The sequence below is a fragment of the Rhea pennata genome, chromosome 1, assembly GCF_028389875.1.
Source record: "Rhea pennata isolate bPtePen1 chromosome 1, bPtePen1.pri, whole genome shotgun sequence".
Lineage (NCBI taxonomy): Eukaryota > Metazoa > Chordata > Aves > Rheiformes > Rheidae > Rhea > Rhea pennata.
This window is the reverse complement of record NC_084663.1, coordinates 109280777-109300766: the sequence shown is the minus strand read 5'-3', so window position 1 is coordinate 109300766 and position 19990 is coordinate 109280777. Positions and strand designations below refer to the sequence as shown.

The following is a 19990-nucleotide window of genomic DNA, read 5'->3' as shown; positions in this document are numbered from 1 at the left end:
GATAATGCAACAAACAAATATACAAGAAAAATATTGTCTCTGTAACAAACTCATCTTGCTGTGCATCTGATGGAAAAACTCACCCTTTGGTATCAGATTTAACTATCTGTCATTGCCCATTATTATTTCTGAGTTTTACATTCACACACTGTTGTCTGTTAACTTTTCACTAATGGAGAACAGCAGAAATGTTAGTATCACCATCTCTGGCTTTGGTGAAGTTCTGCTCCCATTTCTGTCATTAGCAAATGTATTTCCTTACGAAAAAATAAAAAAAAAAAAACGAAGAGATATACTGAACACAGCATTGGCCTAAAGACTATCCTCTTCTCCCTATAAATACGAAGTATGGATCCCAGGACATACCTGCAACACCTAACATTTCCTATTAACTGCATCTTGACACAAAAAACATCTACAGGAAACCCCATCAAATTTAAAGCAGGTACTCCTTCACTGTCTTTTCTGGCAGTTTTCTGATTTAAAACCTTGCTTTCCTGTATCAATTACAGTAATACCTTGGTATTTGACAGCCTGAACACATTTCTGACAGGTGATTTTTAGGATTCTACGACTGTATTTATTTGGAAAGAAACGCCAGCAGGTTTGGATGGGCTGCTGGTGTCACTTCAGGTGCTGCGGTAGACGCCGCCACGTCCAGTTTTATTATACCGGCGCCTCTGCCCGCCGCCCACGGCAGCACCCGGCCGCGCCGCGCCGCCGCCCCCGAGGCGCAGGAGAGGCCGCGAAAGGCCTCCGCGCCCGCCCGGCCCCGCGCTCCGTCACCTCCTCGCCGGACGGGCTCAGGCGCTCGTAAAAGCCGCCCCGCGCGCCGCCGGAAGCGGCCATGGCAGCGCAGCCTGCGTCAGCGTCGCCCTCACGTCCCGGCGCGGCGCGGCAAGCCCGCCGCTTCGGAGCTCCGCCCCGCCCCGCCCCGCCCCGCCTCGCCTCGGCGCGGCCGCCCACGGCCGGCCGTTGGCGGCCGATGGGCGGCCGTTGGGCGCAGCGCGGCGTCCCCTGAACGACACGCAGGCTGATTTTGCAGGCTGCTCTGGGCAGTCAGCAGGTGCGGCGGTGGGGGGGCCATGCTGCCTCCCCGCTCACTGCCAGCCACGGGGGAGGTCTTTTTTTTAAACCAAGTCTTGGTAAATGGGTGCTGCTGGCTCAAGTCCCTGCCTATTAAAACTGGGCCCACGGAGGGTGGGAGCTGCGTTGTGCTTCTCTGTTTAGACCGCATCGGTCTTCCTTTTAAAGCAGAGCACCCCAGCGCAATCACTGCGGGACAGATCCAACTTAAATGCAAAATCTAAATGGCATATATGCAGTGTTGTCATAACTATTCCCCCAAAGCTAGCAGTTAAACCTGGTTGGTCACTAGAGTGTCAAGTAGGAATACTGGCTAATTGTATAGAAAATTACGTTTTGACCTTTGTTACTTGTGTTGCTGTTTAGCTTTGCTTTTCAGAGGTCTAGCATTGTTTCATTCAGCTTGTTCAATGCTGTTTATGCAAAGGTAGGTAGGAAGCTGTAATAATACTATCACTGTCATTTCTTCTAAACATGAAGTTTCCCCCAAAGTTCATGAAAATTAGTATCTTGATTGTACTCTGTAGTTTCATCTAAATCACAAACCAAAAATATTGTTACATTTTCCTAAAGAATGAAAACAGAGACTGAAACAGCTAAGGGGTGAACAAATACTCCAGGCTAAAGCCAAGTGTTTCTATATACAATAATTTATTTCCTAAACCTGGTGACAGTGTAATTAAAATAGCAGTAAGATCCTGACTAAAATGAGGTCCTGATTAAGTTATCAGATGTATAGAAGAGATTTAGTTGTGACTGATGTTATCACACTCACCATGCTTCATTGCCCTCTTAACACACTGAGGAGCCTAGGGAAGCGGATATTGAGAGGTGCTACAAATGCACACTTCCCTCGGGGAAAAAAGACTAGGAAGAAAGTGGCTAAGAAAAAAATATTTCTGTAGGATAAGATTGATGCTTTATCAACTATACAGGTATGATCATGTGTGACATTCATTTTTTAGTGTGTAATTGCACAGAAAGATTATCTTACCTATTTGCTGGGGAAGTCTGATAAGGACATACTAGTATAGACTCTGGTTTGGACATCCAGCTGGTTTCTCTTTTGTCTGATGAACATCACTTGTAAATTAAGGTAATGTTAACATATTCTTTCTCTACTTGGTTATATTTACATTTCTTTAACATGTGAGACAAGTTTACAGAAACTGCATTTCACTTGTTAACTTTTTCTATCATTATGGTATCTTCTGTGATCAGCAACTGATTAGTATAATGTTAGTCATATATTGCAACAGAAGTTGGTAATATCTACATAACCTAGTACTAAAGTTATTGGTTGGGTGATAAAAAATGCAAGCATAAAAAGATACGATAAAAGATAAAAGGTACAAGCATTTGTGTGGAAGGGCAGAGGGAAAAGGAGTCAGGCAGACTTAGCATGTTTCTTAAAGATGTAAGGTGTAAACCTTTGTAACATACATTCTTTCTGGAGATAGCTAAATTCAGTTGCTAGTAACACCTCAAGGGTGCCATATTGTGGTGGTACAGGAATGTCCCTGAAGCTCAAGAATTAATCCCTTTGAGAAGTTAAAAGTTTAAAAAATTATTTCATTAGCTGTGACAAAATGGAAATTGTTGAAAGCTAGATGTTTTTCTATTTTGGATCTCATTTGGGCTTGTAAAACAAGCCATCAATTCATCACCTTATTCACAGTAAACTTGGATACTTTTTCTCAATACTGAATAATGATGAAGAGTGTTCCTTTCAAGCAAATCAGTTACAGACATGAAAAATTAGTTTATTAAGTCACAAAACCCAAATCCTTTTTTTTCTGTGAGGTTCACTTTGGAGCCTATGTATAGTCTAAATAGTAGACCTAACTTTACATAATATTAAATACCTGAAAATTAAGTTTTTCACTTTTTTGTATAGTAGTATCATAAAAGTGTTTCACTGTACTTGGTCTTGTGTAATACGTCTGAACCTGTCCATAGGTGTTGATGGCAGCTGTGAATAATTAGAAGCTGTGAAAGATACAGAATAGGTCATTTCACTATTTTCATTCAACACCATGTGAGTTTATTTTTTCTCTGCTAAACAGGTAGACAACTTTTCTTTTTAACAGGTAGTAGTAATTCACTTGACTCATGCCCTCATGCCACCAATTAGAACTCTAATGGAGATACTCCGTTAAGTTTTTCATCCATTTGTTACAAAAAACATTCAGTGTTCCCAAATAAGCACTAGAGAATAAATTTATAGAAAGATGCATATATTCAGATAGTTCTTCTTAGTATATATTGCAACTGGAAAATACATTCAATTGAGTAGTGATATATATGTAAGTCATGTAATTAGTGCAAGTGCCACTATTTTACCCACAATTTACTGCTGGGAAAAAAAAAAAAAGCTCTAGTGAACATACAAGGTGATCCTTACTAAAGGTAACACCAGAGCTAAATCAGTAAACACTCTTATATTTGAGGGGGAAAAAAATATATAGCTGTTCATTCTTTAGTGCCAAACACAACCCTGATATGATACTTGGAATTTCTGTCCTGCTTACTGCTTTGACTTTATCAACACCTCCAGACAATTATTACATCATTCACAATAATATATTCAAGATACATTCATTGGTGATGGAAGTGATACAAGTGCTTCATGAATGGTTGAAATTATACATTTTCATTAAATTTCTCTATTAGTGAAGTAACAGCTGTACGTGATTTGGGGGAAAAATAACTACTTTTGTCTTTTATTAGGAAAACTTAATCTTCTTAAATATGTTTCCTATACCTTAAATAGACTACAGTATCAACATACTTTATGCATAATACATTTCAAATATAAATATTGAAAATTCCTTTCTAAATAAAGTGCACGGATGAGAGACAATTTCTCTCAAAAAAAATCAAATGTAATTAAGACAAGAAAAGAATGAATCCAATTACACAGTATTAATGCCTTTTTTTCTTGGCTTTGCACTTCTTGTATTTTTGGTCACATTCTCTTTGTTTCTTTTTGTCATTCTCAATGCTACTGTCACTGTCACAACTTAGCTGTTCTCTCTTTCTTTTAGAGGTGCTTTCATCCTTCTGGTACACTTTGCAATTGCTTGAATGTGGCAGGGCCCACTCGGAAGAACTCTGTCCAGACTTAAAATTTGCAACTTGATTCTGAGAGGGAGGAATGGATAAATTTGAAGGCAGTGGTGAAGCCATCTGATTGAAAGGAAATTGTTGACTCACTGGACTGTGTACTGTATATTGCAGTGCTAAAAAATGGTTCATCTAAAGAAGTAAAAAGTTGTTAATACTGTTCAAAGAAAGTTTTGAAGAGTTTAAATTTGCATGCATTACAGCTTCTGCAGTGAAAATACTGATAGCAAGTTATATAAAATAAACACAAAAGGTTTGTGAGTAGAGCTTATATATTTTATTAGATCAACTAGTATAGTTGGAAAAAGTAGACAAATCTTTCTTGGCAAAGGTGGAACAGAGAGACAATCTGATGCAAGATTAAACCAACATTTAATCTTTTTGCAACATAATCAAACATGGCATTTCTTTCATTTCTTCATTTGTGTATATTTTATAAACATTTGTGACTGCAGTGCATCTGCAATTTATTTTGATTGAACTAACTGTAAAGTAACCAGGCAGCAATGCATTCCAGCAAGCTATAGCAAATCTATAGATCCAAAGACTACAGCTGTTGGAACACCTTAGCAAGAGCCCAGCTCTTTGCTGCATTTCCTAAGGTATCTAGAAAGTCCCTCTCATATAAAAGTGCACACTTCAAATACAGCAATAGAATTACAACGGACAGAGAAGGAAGAATGATTTCCCACTGTCTAGCAGTAACTAGAAAATTATTGCAGAGCATGCCTCAGTATATCCTATGTGCAGACTCCTAAGTACTTGGCACTAAGTAAGTGCCTGTCCCACCCAAATAAAAGTATTAAAGGGATATGTGTGGGAACATGTGAGAAGAGCTCATTCTACTTAAGCTTGTCTAGAGCAACAGGTCATCACTGGAGACTGCCTGCAGTACTGTTCCTCCAAGCAGGCAGGTGGTGGGATGGAGTTGTTTGCCTGCACTCATCCGCTGACAGTGTGATGTCTTGGTGCACTAGTTTGTTATTAAGAACTGTTACAACCAGTGAGCAAAGTGGCAGAGTTGGTATGCTCCCAGCCCTCTCAACCACAGTGGAAGGGACGTGAAAGTTTGTGCAAGCATCAGCTCTACAGGGGACACAGCAAGGGAAGAGGACAGGCAGGCCAGCACCAGATCCATGCAACAGGGAATAGCCCCTTTCCATATTTGTCCTTGGACCGCAGCTAGCAAGAAAAACCCACCCAAAGTTCACCTCTTCTGCAGTTACAAGGTGTTGGATCATTCCTCAGTCAGACTACATGGCACCAATACTGCCCACAGTCTGCACCCTACATTAGAAGACAGCTGGGTTTATTCATTCCTACTGATCCACACTCATCAGATTGAGAAACTCCATGAATGTATTTGGTGAGTTGGATTTGTCCCATAGGTTGCCATCTGAAAAAAACTAGTCCAATTACCTTGTGAAATAGATCTCAGTAGAGAATAGGTAAGGAAGAATGGACCAGTAATGTCATACTCTGTTAGAGGGAAACTGGAATAACAGTTCTTACTATATATTGCAATAAAAGTAAATAATGCATGTGAGAACTGCAGAGGCATGAACATGCAGAGGCAAGGTTCAAGCCAGAAACCCTCAAATCATTGTTGCCCTGACTTGTTTCTATCATTGGTTGTGGTAGTGTGTTGTGGGAGTTTTCATTTGCTTTAACACAGATTCATGTTTCAGACTTCTTTTGGGCAAATCTGATTTGAGAAAGGAGAGTAAGAGGCTCCCTGACTGAACTCTTGTGTATGAAAAGGCTGTTGCTTGCATGGTTGTAATTCTGGTAGGTTAGCTTTTCTCAGCAAGAGGATATAGAACAAGAGACATTAAAGAGCTCCTCCTGTAGACTCTGGCAACTTTAGCTATACTTTAAAGATATTCTATGACTTAAAGACATTCTTAAAATATGAAAATGTTTTGGTTTAATTAATCCCCTGTTATTATAGTACCCTTAAGTGATAAAGAAAGTGATCTAATAGAGTCAAAGTTAGCAGCCTAATAGACATTCTGAAGTATCAAATTAGCATTCTTACTTGCAGAAATGCAGAATATCTTCAACTTCATAAGCCCCCTCCATCCCCATTTATAACTTTTACCATAAACTCACCATCTTTTGAAAGACAGAGTATTCCTGAGGCAAATTATTGTTCACTGGGAAAGGAATAACAGGAAATGGAGGATTTCCATAAGGCTCTTGATACCTAGGAAAAACAAGCAAATATACAAAGGGTAGACTTCCACCAAATACTGCTTACTGCAGTGCTGAAATTTAACTATTGGGATATAAGATGTATGTCCATGAGGAGAATTAAGATATTAACAGCTCAATTTCCGTGAAAAAAAAATGTAGTAAAACAAGGAAAATACATCTTAAGACTCAATCAGTGTATAATATTTACATCTACTTAAGTTCAGGGACTCAGAAGTTTTCAATTTGACTGTTGGAGTTTAGCTTTTGCGGAGGGTTTTGTCACATTTCTAAATAAAAGTGTTTATTTTAAAATGTTGAAAACTACTGAAACTAGGGTGTTTGTAATTCCTTTGACAGTTTTTGCTTGTGACTCCATGTGTGTGACAGCTGCAATATAATTTGTTGAATATAAACTCTATAAAGTTTTAACAGCTTATCTCCATTGTCAGATTTTTATCGCTAAGAACTATCAATCGTGCTAGTACAAATACCGTACTAGCAAGTACGGTATTTGCTAGTACAAATACCGTACTTGAATAATTTTTCAGGTTTCTGTATCTTCAGAAGTAAATGAAGACTGGAAAGCTGAAGCAGCTTGAACTTTTGGCAAGCCAAACAACCAAACATTAACTAGTTGACAGCTAGTTATAAGCTGTCAATAGGATGCAGTCAAATTGTGCTATACCTGTTTTTTTATGAAGAGTCTACAGATTGATCTTATGTTGCAAATTTAAAATGTAACATATTAAATTCCAAAAGAATCCTTTGTGACAATATAGTGGAGTCATTAAAGATCTGGCATAACATCAGAAGCAAATCAATGTTCCTTAAAACAGAGGCACAACAGTGTATTAAACGTGTGTGTTTCAGTCAAAAAAGAATGTCTCATGAATGTGATAAAATCTGGTGCGTTAAAAATATTTCCTCTTAAAATATTTGAAGAGGACTCTGATATCTTGTTACAGTCTATTTTTCCTCTGTTAAGACCTTGTTCTGTTCCTATAAGCAATATCAGAAAGGATTTTTCTTATTTTGTAAGTGATATTTCTGAAGGATATTGCTGATCTTCGTAACACTCCACCTTATTCTACGACATCAACTGACTTAATGAGATTAAAAACAACTCATACAATTAAAGCTCGCTTGTGAATTTGTTACCTATATGAAGGTGAATATATGTCAACATAGTTCTCAAAACCATGTGCAGGGCTGTTTAGTTCTGAAGAGTGTGAACTCCCTGTAAATAAGATAAGAGCATAATGACTATTCAATTACGACTATTTGATTAATCAGTTAAAAACACAGGAACTGTTCTGTCATCTATGGTGGGCTAGCATACTAAAGTAGTTGTAAAGGCAAGGTGCTATATTATGACAGGTAAAATATATCATAATTTTACTGCATGAAAATGTTCATTTATCATTTATTCAAACCCATTTACAGAAGCATAACTCAGGGCTGTTGAAATAATGGAAAACAGAATCATTCTTACTCATTTGCAGACATTTGCTTCCCTCATAGGCGATGCTTCTGATTTTAGGAACTTCAGCCATTTTACTTGAAAGCAGAAAATACTCTATACAGCCTTCTAAGGAAGGAGTAGCCCAGGATGCAGAGTGAACATCAGAGCTCAATGTTCAGGCAGTAAACACTGCCTTGATCATTAATTTTATAGAAAGTTTATTTTTATAGACAGAAAATGAAGAATCTGATTGTATTCTCACTACAGTCCCTTACACTTAAAACAAAAGCTCTGCTAACTCTATGGCCTTAGTATAAAACCTCTCATCAAACAGCTTGAAAGTAGCTAGACAATTTGTTAATCAAGTGCTCTAGTCAGACTGCAAATTAGTCACATCCTGATTTCTAAATGTAACCTGACATGAAAAACTGCTATGCCAGAGTTGTTGTAAATGCCTTCCATACTGTGTTGTCTGAGCTGGCTTACAAATTATGTTGTTCTAAACCAACCTATTTTTTCTTTCTAAATAAACAAAAATACAAAGGTTGAATCCTTCTCTATACAAAAGCCATGAAAAGTTATTCTTAAAAAGAATGGACCGTAATTTGCTCAACTATAAGTTATCATCTTTCTAAAAGGCTTTAGGATATAAAAATCCCACAATATTTTTATAAATAACTAGAAACTAATTTTAGCAACTACTTAGGCAAACTTAGTTATTGAGACTAAACCTACCAAGCCGATACTGTACTTTGATTGGTCTTCCATACAAACGGATTCCATTCAGCAAAGCTATTGCATAAGGCACTGATTCTGTATGCTTAAAGCAGACAAATCCAAAAGATTTAGGTTTTCCTTCTTTGTCCTTACAAATGGTCACTTTGGTTAATGGTCCAGCCTGAAAGAAAATTGTGTTATTTTTTCATAGAACTTAGCAGAGTGGCTTTTCATTCTCTGAATATGTATTTCATAATGAGGTATATTCTGCTGTAGTCAGAAATGGCACAACTCTCTCAGTGTAAGATTCTCTGCTTAATTTTGAAAATGTATCTCCACGCTCACCGACCTCTAATTCTAAGCACCTCTGCAGACAATAAAAGGGAACGAAACATCACTCTGTGGGTGATCTTTAGTATTCTCTCTTATATCCTCTTATCAACATTCAAATTATTTCTCGATTATTTTTAAATGATAATTATGATAGCTGCAAAGGGGAAGAGTAAGTTACCATTTCTTTGTAGCAAAGGCTATCAGCCTAATATAACTCAGCAAATTGATAATACCAGTGTCTAAGAGTGACCTACTCCATTAATATGCTTGCTTTACACTTGCTTAAATTTCTAAAATAGGCAGTATCAAAACTGTAGAAGAACAAACCAGAATACAGAGTATTACAGAACCAAAACAAAACAAACAAGTTTTCTGCTAAGTGCTACCTAACCCTCAGCACAAATGCATGGCAAGGAATCAAAAGACCTTTGATTTATCTCATCAAAGACAATATATTCTTCATGACGGAAAAAAAAAAAAGGAAAAAAAAAGAAGAAGAAGAAAAAACTAAGGCTAAAATATCTTCATTGAAAAGAGGTTCCATCTCTACCAAGCTGCACCATTTTAATTCTGGTTTAGTATATTTAGAAGAACAAAATTAAAGCAGTGATATTCCATAAATGTTAGCTCCATTTTCTAAGAAACTATCATTTTCATAACAGATGTTGAAGACAATAAAAACCTCTTTAGCCTGGGGAAGAGAAGCCTGAGGGGGGATCCTATCAATGTATATAAGTACCTGAAGGGAGGGTGTCAAGGAGATGGCGACAAACTCTTTTCAGTTGTCCCATGTGAAAGGACAATAGGTAATGGACACAAACGAAACCACCGTAAGTTCTGCCTGACCGTGAGGGGGAATTTCTTCACTGTGAGAGTGACGGAGCACTGGAACAGGTTGCCCAGAGAGGTTGTGGAGTCTCCTTCTCTGGAGATCTTCAAGGCCCCCCTGGATGCAACACTGTCTACCATGCTCTAGGTGACCCTGTTGAGCAGGGAGGTTGGACTAGATGATCTGCAGAGGTCCCTTCCAACCTTACTGATTCTATGATGCCTCTTTCTTTATAAAGACTGAATATTAAGTCACAGTTTCTTAAAAAGAAAAAAAAAATACACATCTGTAAGGCTGATTTAGCAGAGTGGAAAAGAGAGGACCAGAGGAAGTCTCCTCCTGGTCTAGGAGGTTTTAAGATATAAATGTTATATTTAGGAGGACATAGTATGTCACCTCATTGCTGACCTGGGTCAGCAATGTAAGTTAGAAAGTAATCCCCCAAATACGGTAACAGAATTACTGAATGTTTAAATGACTGATAAGAGTACCTATAGTTGTGAAGCCATGGTTTGGTTTAAGCCAAACAAAATAATTTAACTTATGGTAACAGCTTTACCGCAATTAAAGTGTGCATAAACAGTCAGTTTCAAAATAAATACAAACCATATGTTCAGATGAAGAACTTAAGGCATGGAGAAGAAAGTAATTTACTTTATTATTCTGCATTTTTGATGATTATTGTCAAACAACAAAGCCACAGTTTGTGTGCTATAAGCATTAAGAGTGATGATGCGGAGCTGTCTTCTTCCAAGTCATTAGACTGAAGATAATGAAGATCTTTATCTGTGATAATAACATCTGATAGCAACACATTTTTGCCAGCTGTGTATAAACTACTCCTAATTTAAATAGGATGTTTCTTTTTCAAAAACAAGCAACATCTCCTAGCTTCTGCCCTGCCCCTTCCAAGGGAAACTAAGGGAATAATATAGACAGACACTAAGGATTGAAAACAGTTTACATTTTTATTATCAATGCAGAAGGATGATCGGGCTATACAGCAGTGCATAATACCTAGGTATTCCCGTGCAAGAAATCTTCAAAACATTGATCTTGTCTTTCCCTGTAATCTTGAAGTTTGTTGTTTTGCCCTTTTTTAAAAATGTTTATTTTTTCTTTAGTTGACTCTTTAACATATTTTTGTGTTCTGCATTACTCTGCAATTTTTCTAAAAATAACATACCTAGTCTTCTGATTATTATTTGCCTAGTGAAGAAGATCTAGTCTTCATGAACTAGAAGCAACAGTCACATGCTTTGCAGATCAATCTTTTAAGTATGTAGTCTTCCTATTCATAAACAAAAATATTAATAATTTAGAAGTAATAATCATAAATATTTTCTGTTCGTTTGATAGGGGGGAAAACTAGAGCTCAGGAGTACATTTTAAGGCTAGAAGGTACTAGGAAGATTGAACTGTATATTCTCCAAGAAAGGACAACACTGCAGACAGAAGCACATGCTGTTGCAGCAAAAATCAGAAATGTGAGTGAGAAGAAAGTGAGATGAAGAGGAAGCTAAGCAGGTGTTACTGGGATGACCTAAAGATAAAAGTAAGCAGTTAGAAGAACTGAAGCAGATATGCAGAACAGTCATGCAAAATTGCATTCTAAGAGTATCTGCCTATTTTTATCACTTTTGTGCCAAGATTTGTATAGTATTAATCATGTCTCTAGTAAAACAAGCTACCTTATTTCTTATAATTAAATAACAATACTGTTTAATATTGGAAACAGGTAGGAGTGATGCATGGAAAACAATCAAACAAAAAAATCTGTTTCTTAGATAATTCTAGGGAAAAGTTAAAACCGAGGCTTGGAAGAGATGGGAACAGCCGAAAACCAAAAGGCTAGACTAGACCAAACAAAAAGGCCTTTTGATGTAAAGGGACTAGCGTGCTGCAATCTTCAAATAGAACTGGTTAACAGAAAAAGTTCTGATTAGCAAATGAAGAGAACAAATTATTCCGCCCGTGTTTTTTTTTTTTTGGATAATATGCCAGAAGGAAGCAAGCTTCATTCTTTCATTCTGAGATCATAGAAACTTTGTGTAAGCAAATCTATCACCGTGCTATTGGCTGAACTGTCCAGTGAGAGACTGAGAACTTTAAGCTTGAGACAGATGGTCAAAAGTCACCAAAAGTAAGGTTTTCCTGATACTTGTTTTCTTTTACTCCTGGCCTGATCAAGTCAATCTATCTGAAATTTGATGTTAGCGCAACTGATACAATATTCCCTTCTCTGAATTTTCATCTGCTCTTCTGCTTGTACTTTCAGGTTAATAAACCTGGCTCAGTCAAACACAGGTTCCGTAAGTATCAGAGATCAAAATTAAAACCAAGTTAGTATCTTAACATAGCAAATTTCTCAATATTAAAAGAGTTTAAGAGATTTTTTTTTTTTTAATGAATGTATAAACAGATAGCATAGAAAACATTTTCTCTTTGCTGTTTTCTTTCCTCCTTGGTTTAATTTCCAAATGAACAGTTTAAGTTAAACAACTTGCAAAATAGCTCTGGCTATTTAATATAGTCCTTCCACCCCCATAAAAAGACAAGTGATTCAATGTTTATTATCTTCTCAAGTATCAAAACATAAAAGAAAACTATAAAAGTCATTTAGTACTGAGTCCTACCTGCAAATCATTCCTATTTCCTGACTCATTCTCTTAGCAGTTTCATCCTTGCTCATTTTCAGTACTTTTGCTTACATTTTTCTAATTCAAAATCTTTCATAATAACAAAAGAAAATGTAGAAAGATTTTTCACAGGGATTTTTAAAATGCCTTTCAACTATCTAGTTACCTAAGTAACTTTGTTGCATCGAAATTTACCCAGCAGAGAAAGGGAAAACCCAGGGGAAAATGAGAAAGGAAATAGGGGACAGTAGGACAGTTCAGCTAAGCAGCATGTCAAGCACTGCGAGGCTGCAGAAAATGGTAACGAGTATCGAAAACAAGCAAAACTCTCGTGTCTGCAGGCCCTCCAAAACCTCCTGGCCCCAGGCGCTTGCCGATGAGATGACCGCTCTGGGCAGCCTTCCCCCCCCCCCCCCCCCCCGCCGTCTCTGATCCTCGCGGTGCGCCGGTTGCAGGGCCTGCAAGGCCCCGCCGCGCCCCGGCAGCTCCGGCTCGGCCTGCGGGCAGCTGTACACACCGTTATCGCCGCCACCGCGGCGCGGCAGCCCACTCCCAGCGGAGCTACCGGGCCGCGCTGCCACGGGGAGGGGAAAGGGAGGCGTCGGCTAACGGCCAAGGCCGTCCGTTACGGAGAGGCGCGTGGCTCGGCCCCGCCCCGCCCTCCACCTGCAGGAAGAGCTCGTAGAGGATCTCCTCGCGCACGCGGCTCTCCAGGTTGCCCACGAACAGGGTCCGGTCCGCCTCGCCGGCCCGCCCCGCGGAGGACATGGCGGCGCCCGAGCGGGCGAGAGGCGCGGGGGAAGCGCCCCCGCCGCGGCCGTAAAGCGCCGCGCGACGCGGGCGCGTTGCTGGGAGACGGGCGCCGGTGTCCTAGCAACACGCGGGCGCGGCGCGCAGGCCGGCCGCCGCCTCGCCGTGCGAGATCCTGCTGTAACCGCGGGCAAGGCCGAAAATTCAGCTTCGGTAGTATTTTGAGAGACGCTAAACACGCAGGCCGTTGATGTCAGGCACGGCGGTCGTTTTGCGGTGCCACTGTTCTGTAAGGAACGCTTACATTTTAAGCTTTTTTCTTTTTTTTTCTTTTTTTTCCTCTTTTGAGTTTCCGTGTTGACAATTTTCAGGACTACCAGCAGAAGTGCGGATAATACAGAAACGCGAAATCTTGAAGAAGTAGATCACGGGGATAGTTTCTTCCCTGTCTGTGTGCAAAGTGTGAATGAGCACAGAAGAAAAACTAGGACACCATATGAATATAAACCATTTAAAGCCCAATTCTTGCCATCTTGTGGGATAAGTGGATACTGCAGCTGCTGTAGTAGGACTGGCAGTGACAAATGCTTCAAAATCCTCTATTGTGCTAAGTATTATAGTCATCAATATGATAAAGCATTTTGGTAGTTACTAATAAAATGCAAGTGTGAAGTGTTGGCTATTTTACCTTTCTCAATATTTTAAAAAGAACTGGTGCATGAATGCTATCTCTGAAGTTGAAATTACACCTGCATTCTAACCCACTGTTTTGTGGTCGTTTGGATCACCTATCAAACATGCACATTCAATACATATTTTTAAAGTTTTACGTTGCAAAGAGGCACATTTCTAGAAGTCATCTTGATAACAGCAATGTAAAATATTTTTCAAATAAATTACTGGTTTTCTTAAACGTAAGTAGTGTGCTCTGCCTCCATGTCCATTATTTCTGAATGGAGGCTTTGTTAACGATTTTTCGAGTATCAGCTAAACACTAGTGTTTAACTTCATCTTTTTCTTATGTTTGTACATAAGAAGGGATTATCAATTTACATGAGTTATGAGCTTCAGTGTAGCAAGTAATGAGGTTAAATTTTCTCCAGCCAGCCAGGATTATTTCCTTTGTAATCTTTAAAAAAGTTTTTTTTTCATAGTTAAACATGCTGTGTTGCTAAAATTGAGCTTGCTTCAATCTTGCCTAAAAGGAAGCAGCACTCAGAGGTTGGTGGTTACGGGCAGTCAGTGTTTGTTCTGAAAAGGGGATATAACTTGATTCATAAGAGAAATGAAAATTCTTAAGAGAAGGGGATTTCCTAAGATTAGGAAATTTTTAGAGGTAGAAGAAGGTAGAAGAGTAAATATCACATTTACATATGACTATGGATCAGGATATCAAGAACAAGAGTCTTGCGTAAGCATTTGGTCTTATCTTTGAAAACCATGCAAGAATTCTGAAATCACAGAATCACACAGATTCACCAAATGGTTGAGGTTGGAAGGGACCTCTGGAGATCATCGAGTCCAAACCCTTACTCAAGCAGGGTCATCTGAAGCACATTCCACAGGATTGCATCCAAATGGGTTTTGAATATCTCCAGTGAAGGAGACTCCACAGTCTCACTGGGCAACCTGCTTCAGTGCTAAATGCAAATGTGAAGAGTTGGCCACTTTACCTTTCTCAATATAAAATCCTTTTAGCTACCTTTGTTATCAGAACCTTTTTGGAGGTGAACTGAAGTGCAAGAGTGACATTTTGTTACCTGTAAATCATAGTAAACTTTACTTATCTTTACAGTGTAATCAAATTAAGTCTTTTTTTTTAATTTGAATATTTGGCCATTCCTGCCTTTTTTTTTTTTTTTTTTTTTCCCCCATAACTGATGAACTATGGGTTCTCCCAGAAGAGTCATGGTTCATTTATGGCATATTATTCTTATGGTTCTGAGCACTATGGGACACAGAGTACTTAAGAGGCAGTGCAGTGATCCTCCACTGGTTTGCACAAACCACTTTAGGACAAACCACTGATAACTCTTGATTTTCAGCATGATACTGGTACATTCCTGTGAGAACAGCAGTAGACAGAACAATCTTATCATACAGCAGAGAGGAACAGGCAGTACCTGAGCTTTCAGGGTCTTGCATTTGTTTGTGACAGTAGTACCTGAAACTGAAAGCCACTGTGATGGATTTGCCTGACAGTGGGATGTCAGTTGAAATCATAGTGTAAACATTAACAACAGTCAAGATTAATGAATTTCCAACTGGCATAAGTGCTTTTTTTGTTAAGCAGAGCAAAATTCCTTTGTCATAGGGCAGAGTAGTGAGTATTAAGCATTAGCTCAACAAGCTGATTAATTGTGAAAAAATTTCTAGACATTTATTTAGGAGTGGAATCCTTTCCTGAATGTAGTTTCAGTGGGCTTTAAAACAGGTTTGTTTCATAAGTTATATCAACATGGGTGGCATAGTACTTTACACGTGAGATGGGCTTGTTGGTTTTCGGTTCGTTAAATTCTATAAGGAACAGTTCTATAAGTTCTATAATTTTCTATTTATGTGTAAAAGAACAATCAGCATGTATTAGCATTAGATATATGTACAGGTACATATATAAGATTTTTTTCTAATATCAAGTAATTGGCCCATAGATAAGTGTGGTAAGTGTTTTAGTAGAACTCATTACCGATTCCAGTACCAAGCATTTTCAGTAGTGTTGAGTTCTCCATCCTTTAACTTGTAAAGCCTGCATACTGAGGCTGCCTAAATGATGATTGCTTGGGTGCGCTAAGTTTTCATTTGATGTAACAGTAATCTTTATTAAAAGTTGCAGGAAAAATAGAAAAGTTGACCTATGTTGTTACTTGTTCTAAGAAATATTTTACATCAATATGGCTCTGCTTTCATAACAATATTTGCACATAGAGTCAAAGATTTGAGATAAAGAGGGATTGCAAAGAAATAACAAGTGTTGCCTTAATGAACTTTAATGAGAACGGTACATCGTAATATCATTTAATGAGAACAATACATCATAACATCATTTAATGAGAACAATACATCATAACATCATTTAATGAGAACAGTACATCATAATATCATAGAAGAAGGCTGGAAACTGGTCACTTCTCATTAGAGGAGAAAGGCTCTTACTCCTCCTGAAGACTTGCAGTTGAGAAACAGGTTTAGAGCCCTCCTGGCTGCAGAGGAGCTGGGCGTATCTTCAGGAGAAGCAACGGGGCTGACAGACTCCCTACCGTGTGGGGACACTCGGAAGAAGCAGCAAGTGATTGTTGTGGGTGACTCTCTGCTGCAAGGGACAGAGGCACCTATCTGCCAACCTGACCTCTTGTTTAGAGAGGTTTGTTGCCTGCCAGGGACTCAAATACGAGCTATCGTGGAAAGACTGCTAAAGCTTGTTCATGTGTTGGATTATTACCCTCTGCTGCTCTTCCATATGGGCAGTAATGATACCAAGGGCAAATTGGAAGCCATCAAACAGGACTTCAGAGCTCTGGGGATGATGGTCAAGGGTCTGGGAGCTCAGGTCATTTTTTCCTCAATACTGCTATTGATGGGGAAGGATGGGAGGAGGAGTAGACAAATTTTCCAAGTTAACATCTGGCTGCATCACTGGTGTTGGCAACAGAGTTTTGGTTTCTATGACCACGGGACCCTGTCTGAAGGTAGACAACTGATGGGGAGAGATGGGATAGACCTCACTAAGTGGGGCATGCACGTGTTTGCCCGCAGGTTGGCCAGCCTGGTAAGGAGGGCTTTAAACTAGGAGTGATAGGGGGAGGGGAGAGTTATAGACAGGGTAATGAGCAAAACACAGCTCAATCGGGCAGCCTCCAAAGGGTGCATGCAGCCAGGAAAGCATGTACAGGACATGACAATGGGGTGTCCTCTTGCATCCCTCCTGGGAAACCTGCATGCTCTATTACCTCTCTGAAATGCCTGTACAATGCACACACATGGAGAATAAACAGGGAGAATAAGAGATCTGTATGCGGTTACAGGACTATGATCTCATTGCAGTTACAGAGACATGATGGGATAGCTTGCATGACTGGAAGGCTGTCATGGATGGCTATGTGCTTTTTGGGAAAGACAAGCCAGGAAGGTGAGGTGGTGGAGTTGCCCTTCATGTGAGAGAGCAACTGGAGTGTATCAAACTCTTCCTAGGGGTGGATGAAGAGTGAGTCAAGAGCTTATGGGTAAGGATTAAAAGGCAGGCTAACATGGGGGACACTCTTGTGGGTGTTTACTACAGTCCACCTGACCAGGAAGAGGAAGTCAATGAGGCCTTCTATAGACAGCTGGAAGTAGCCTTACGATCACAGGCCCTGGTTCTCGTGGGGGCATTCAGCCACCCTGATATCTGCTGGAAAGACAACACAGCTAGGCACAAACAGTGCAGGAGGCTCCTACAGAGGATTGATGATAACTGTTTGACACAGGCAGTTGAGGAGCCAACGAGGAGAAGTGTCCTGCTGAACCTTGTAGTAACCAGTAAAGAAGGACTGGTTGGAGATGTGAAGGTGGGGGGCTGTCTTGGCTGCAGTGACCATGAGGTGGTGGAGTTCAGGATCCTCTGTGGAAGAAGCAAGGCCATAAATAGGATCACAACCCTGGACTTCAGGAGAGCAATCTTTGGCCTCTTCAGGGACCTACTTGGAGGAATCCCATGGGTTAGGGCCCTAGAATGAAGGGGAGTCCAAGAGAGCTGGTTAATATTCAAGCATCACTTCCTCCAACCTCAAGATCAGTGCATCCCTATGAATAAGAAGTCCAGCTAAGGGGCAGGAGACCTGCATGGATGATCAAGGAGCTCCTGGCAAAACTCAGACAGAAGAAGAAGGTACACAGATTCTGGAAAAAGGGACAGGCTACTTGGGAGGAATATAAGAATGTTGTCAGAGTATGCAAAGATGTGATGAGGAAGGCTTAGGCCCATTTGGAATTAAATCTGGCAAGGGATGTCAAGGACAACAAGAAGGGATTCTTCAAATACATCAGTAGCAAAAGGAAGACCAGGGAAAATGTGGGCCCGCTGCTGAGTGGGGTGGGTGCCCTGGTGATGAAGGATCCAGAGAAGGTAGAGTTACTGAATGCCGCCTTTGCTTCAGTCTTTACTGTGAAGGCCAGCCCCCAGGAAACCCAGACCCTGGATATAAGGAAGTCTGAAGAGAGGAGGACTTTCCTTTGGTTGAGGAGGATTGGGTCAGAGATCTTTTAGGCAAACATAACGTCCACAAATCCATGGGCTCTGATGGGATGCACCCACGAGTACTGAGGGAGCTGATGGATGTTACTGCTAGGCCGCTCTCCATCATCTTAGAGAAGTCATTGGAGAACAGGAGAGGTACCTGAGGACTGGAAGGAAGCCAGTGTCACTCCAGTCTTCCAAAAGGGCAAGAAAGAGGACCCAGGCAACTACAGGCCACTCAGCCTCAGCTACATCCCTCGATGTCTTCTCTAAGAATGTGGAGGAAAAGAAGGTGATCAGGAGTAGTCAGCCTGGATTCTTCAAGGGGAAATCATGCTCAATGAACCTGATAGCCTTCTATGACGGAATGACAGGCTAGGCAGATGACAGGAGAGCAGTGGATGTTGTCTAGCTTGACTTTGCAAGGTTTTCAACACTAACATCCTCATAGGCAGGCTCAGGAAGTGTGGATTAGGTGAGTGGACAGTGAGGTGGATTGAGAACTGTACAGAGCTCAGAGGTTGCCATCAGTGGCACAGAGTCAAGTTGGAGGCCTTGAGGTGTCCCCCAGAGGTCAGTACTGGATCTCATCTTGTTCAACTTGTTCATCAATGAATAAGGGGGCAGATGAAGGGACAGTGTGTCCTCAGCAAGCTTGGATGACACCAAACTGGGAGGAGTGGCTGATACACTCGAGGCCTGTGCTGCCATTCAGAGAGACCTGGACAGGCTGGAGAGCTGGGCAGAGAGGAACCTCATGAGGTTCAACAAGGGCAAGTGCTGGGTCCTGAAGGAATAACCCCATGCACCAGGACACGTTCAAGGTTGACCTTTTGGAAAGCAGTTCTGCAGAGAAGGACCTGGAAATTCTGGTGGACGAGAAACCAACCATGAGCCAGCAATGTACCCTTGTGGTCGAGAAGGCCAATGGTATCCTGAATGGGGTGCATTAGGAAGAGCATTGTCAGAAGGTCAAGGGAGGTGATCCTCCCTCTCTGCTCAGCTCTGGTGAGATCACAGCTGGAGTAGTGTCCATTTCTGGGCTCCCCAGAGACACGGAACTGCTGGAGAAAGTCCAGTGTAAGGCTATGAAGATGATTAGAGGACTGGAGCATCTCTCTTATGAGGAATGGCTGCGAGAACTGGGCCTGTTTAGCCTGGAGAAGAGAAGGATCTTATGGGGATCTTATCAATGTGTACAAGTACCCGAAGGGAGGGTGTCAAGGGGATGGGGACAAACTCTTTTCAGTTGTCCCATGTGAAAGGACAAGAGACAATGGGCAGAAATTGAAGCACAAGAAGATCTGCCTGAACGTGAGAGTGAATTTCTTCACTGTGAGAGTGACAGAACACTCGAACAGGTTGCCCAGAGAGGTTGTGGAGTCTCCTTCTCTGGAGATCTTCAAGGCCCACCTGGAAGTGATCCTGTGCAATGTGCACAGGTGATGCTGGTTGAACAGAGGGTTGGACTAGATGATCTCCAGAGGTGCCTTCCAACCTCAACCATTCTGTGATTCTATGAGAACAGGATGACAAATTTGAGAAATAGAAAACAACAAAAAAAGAAAACTCGCTCTTTAAGCTGAGTCCTTGTTCATGTGAGTACTCGCACTGCATTGTCTTCTCATTGTTACAGAATT

At 40.5% G+C, this 19990-nt stretch overlaps 2 protein-coding genes across 5 annotated transcripts in view; both read right to left on the bottom strand.

Moving 5' to 3' along the window:
* Nucleotides 1-897, bottom strand: part of LOC134152385 (multidrug resistance-associated protein 1-like) — a 36736-nt gene extending 35839 nt beyond the window's left edge. For both annotated transcript variants that reach the window (XM_062597697.1, XM_062597706.1), the window contains exon 1: nt 787-897. In XM_062597697.1, the coding sequence (XP_062453681.1) occupies nt 787-849 (63 nt within the window). In that variant the 5' untranslated portion in view covers nt 850-897. The remainder of the gene's footprint in view (nt 1-786) is intronic.
* A 2210-nt stretch (nt 898-3107) lies between these two features.
* RBM11 (RNA binding motif protein 11) lies at nt 3108-13171 on the bottom strand. Of its 3 annotated transcripts, none has more exons than XM_062572968.1 (5): nt 13055-13171; nt 8606-8768; nt 7567-7645; nt 6325-6418; nt 3108-4344 (listed from the first exon to the last, which is right to left on the bottom strand). In XM_062572968.1, the coding sequence occupies exons 1-5, from the start codon at nt 13154-13156 to the stop codon at nt 4012-4014; spliced, it is 771 nt and encodes a 256-aa protein (XP_062428952.1). In that variant the 5' UTR covers nt 13157-13171; the 3' UTR covers nt 3108-4011. The 3 variants fall into 3 exon arrangements, with proteins under 3 accessions (XP_062428952.1, XP_062428962.1, XP_062428971.1); XM_062572978.1 differs by having other exon boundaries at nt 3108-4275; XM_062572987.1 differs by having other exon boundaries at nt 3108-4230.
* Nucleotides 13172-19990: the final 6819 nt, after the last annotated feature.

Bases quoted from the DNA above. Each gene is read 5' to 3' on its own strand.
- RBM11 (XM_062572968.1), bottom strand. From the start codon at position 13,156: ATGTCCTCCGCGGGGCGGGCCGGCGAGGCGGACCGGACCCTGTTCGTG. The intron at 8,769-13,054 runs GTGGAGGGCGGG...ATTTTCTTTCAG, and splicing joins TCTACGAGCTCTTCCTGCAG to GCTGGACCATTAACCAAAGT. The intron at 6,419-7,566 runs GTAACAAATTCA...TGTTTTTCCTAG, and splicing joins ATATATTCACCTTCATATAG to GTATCAAGAGCCTTATGGAA.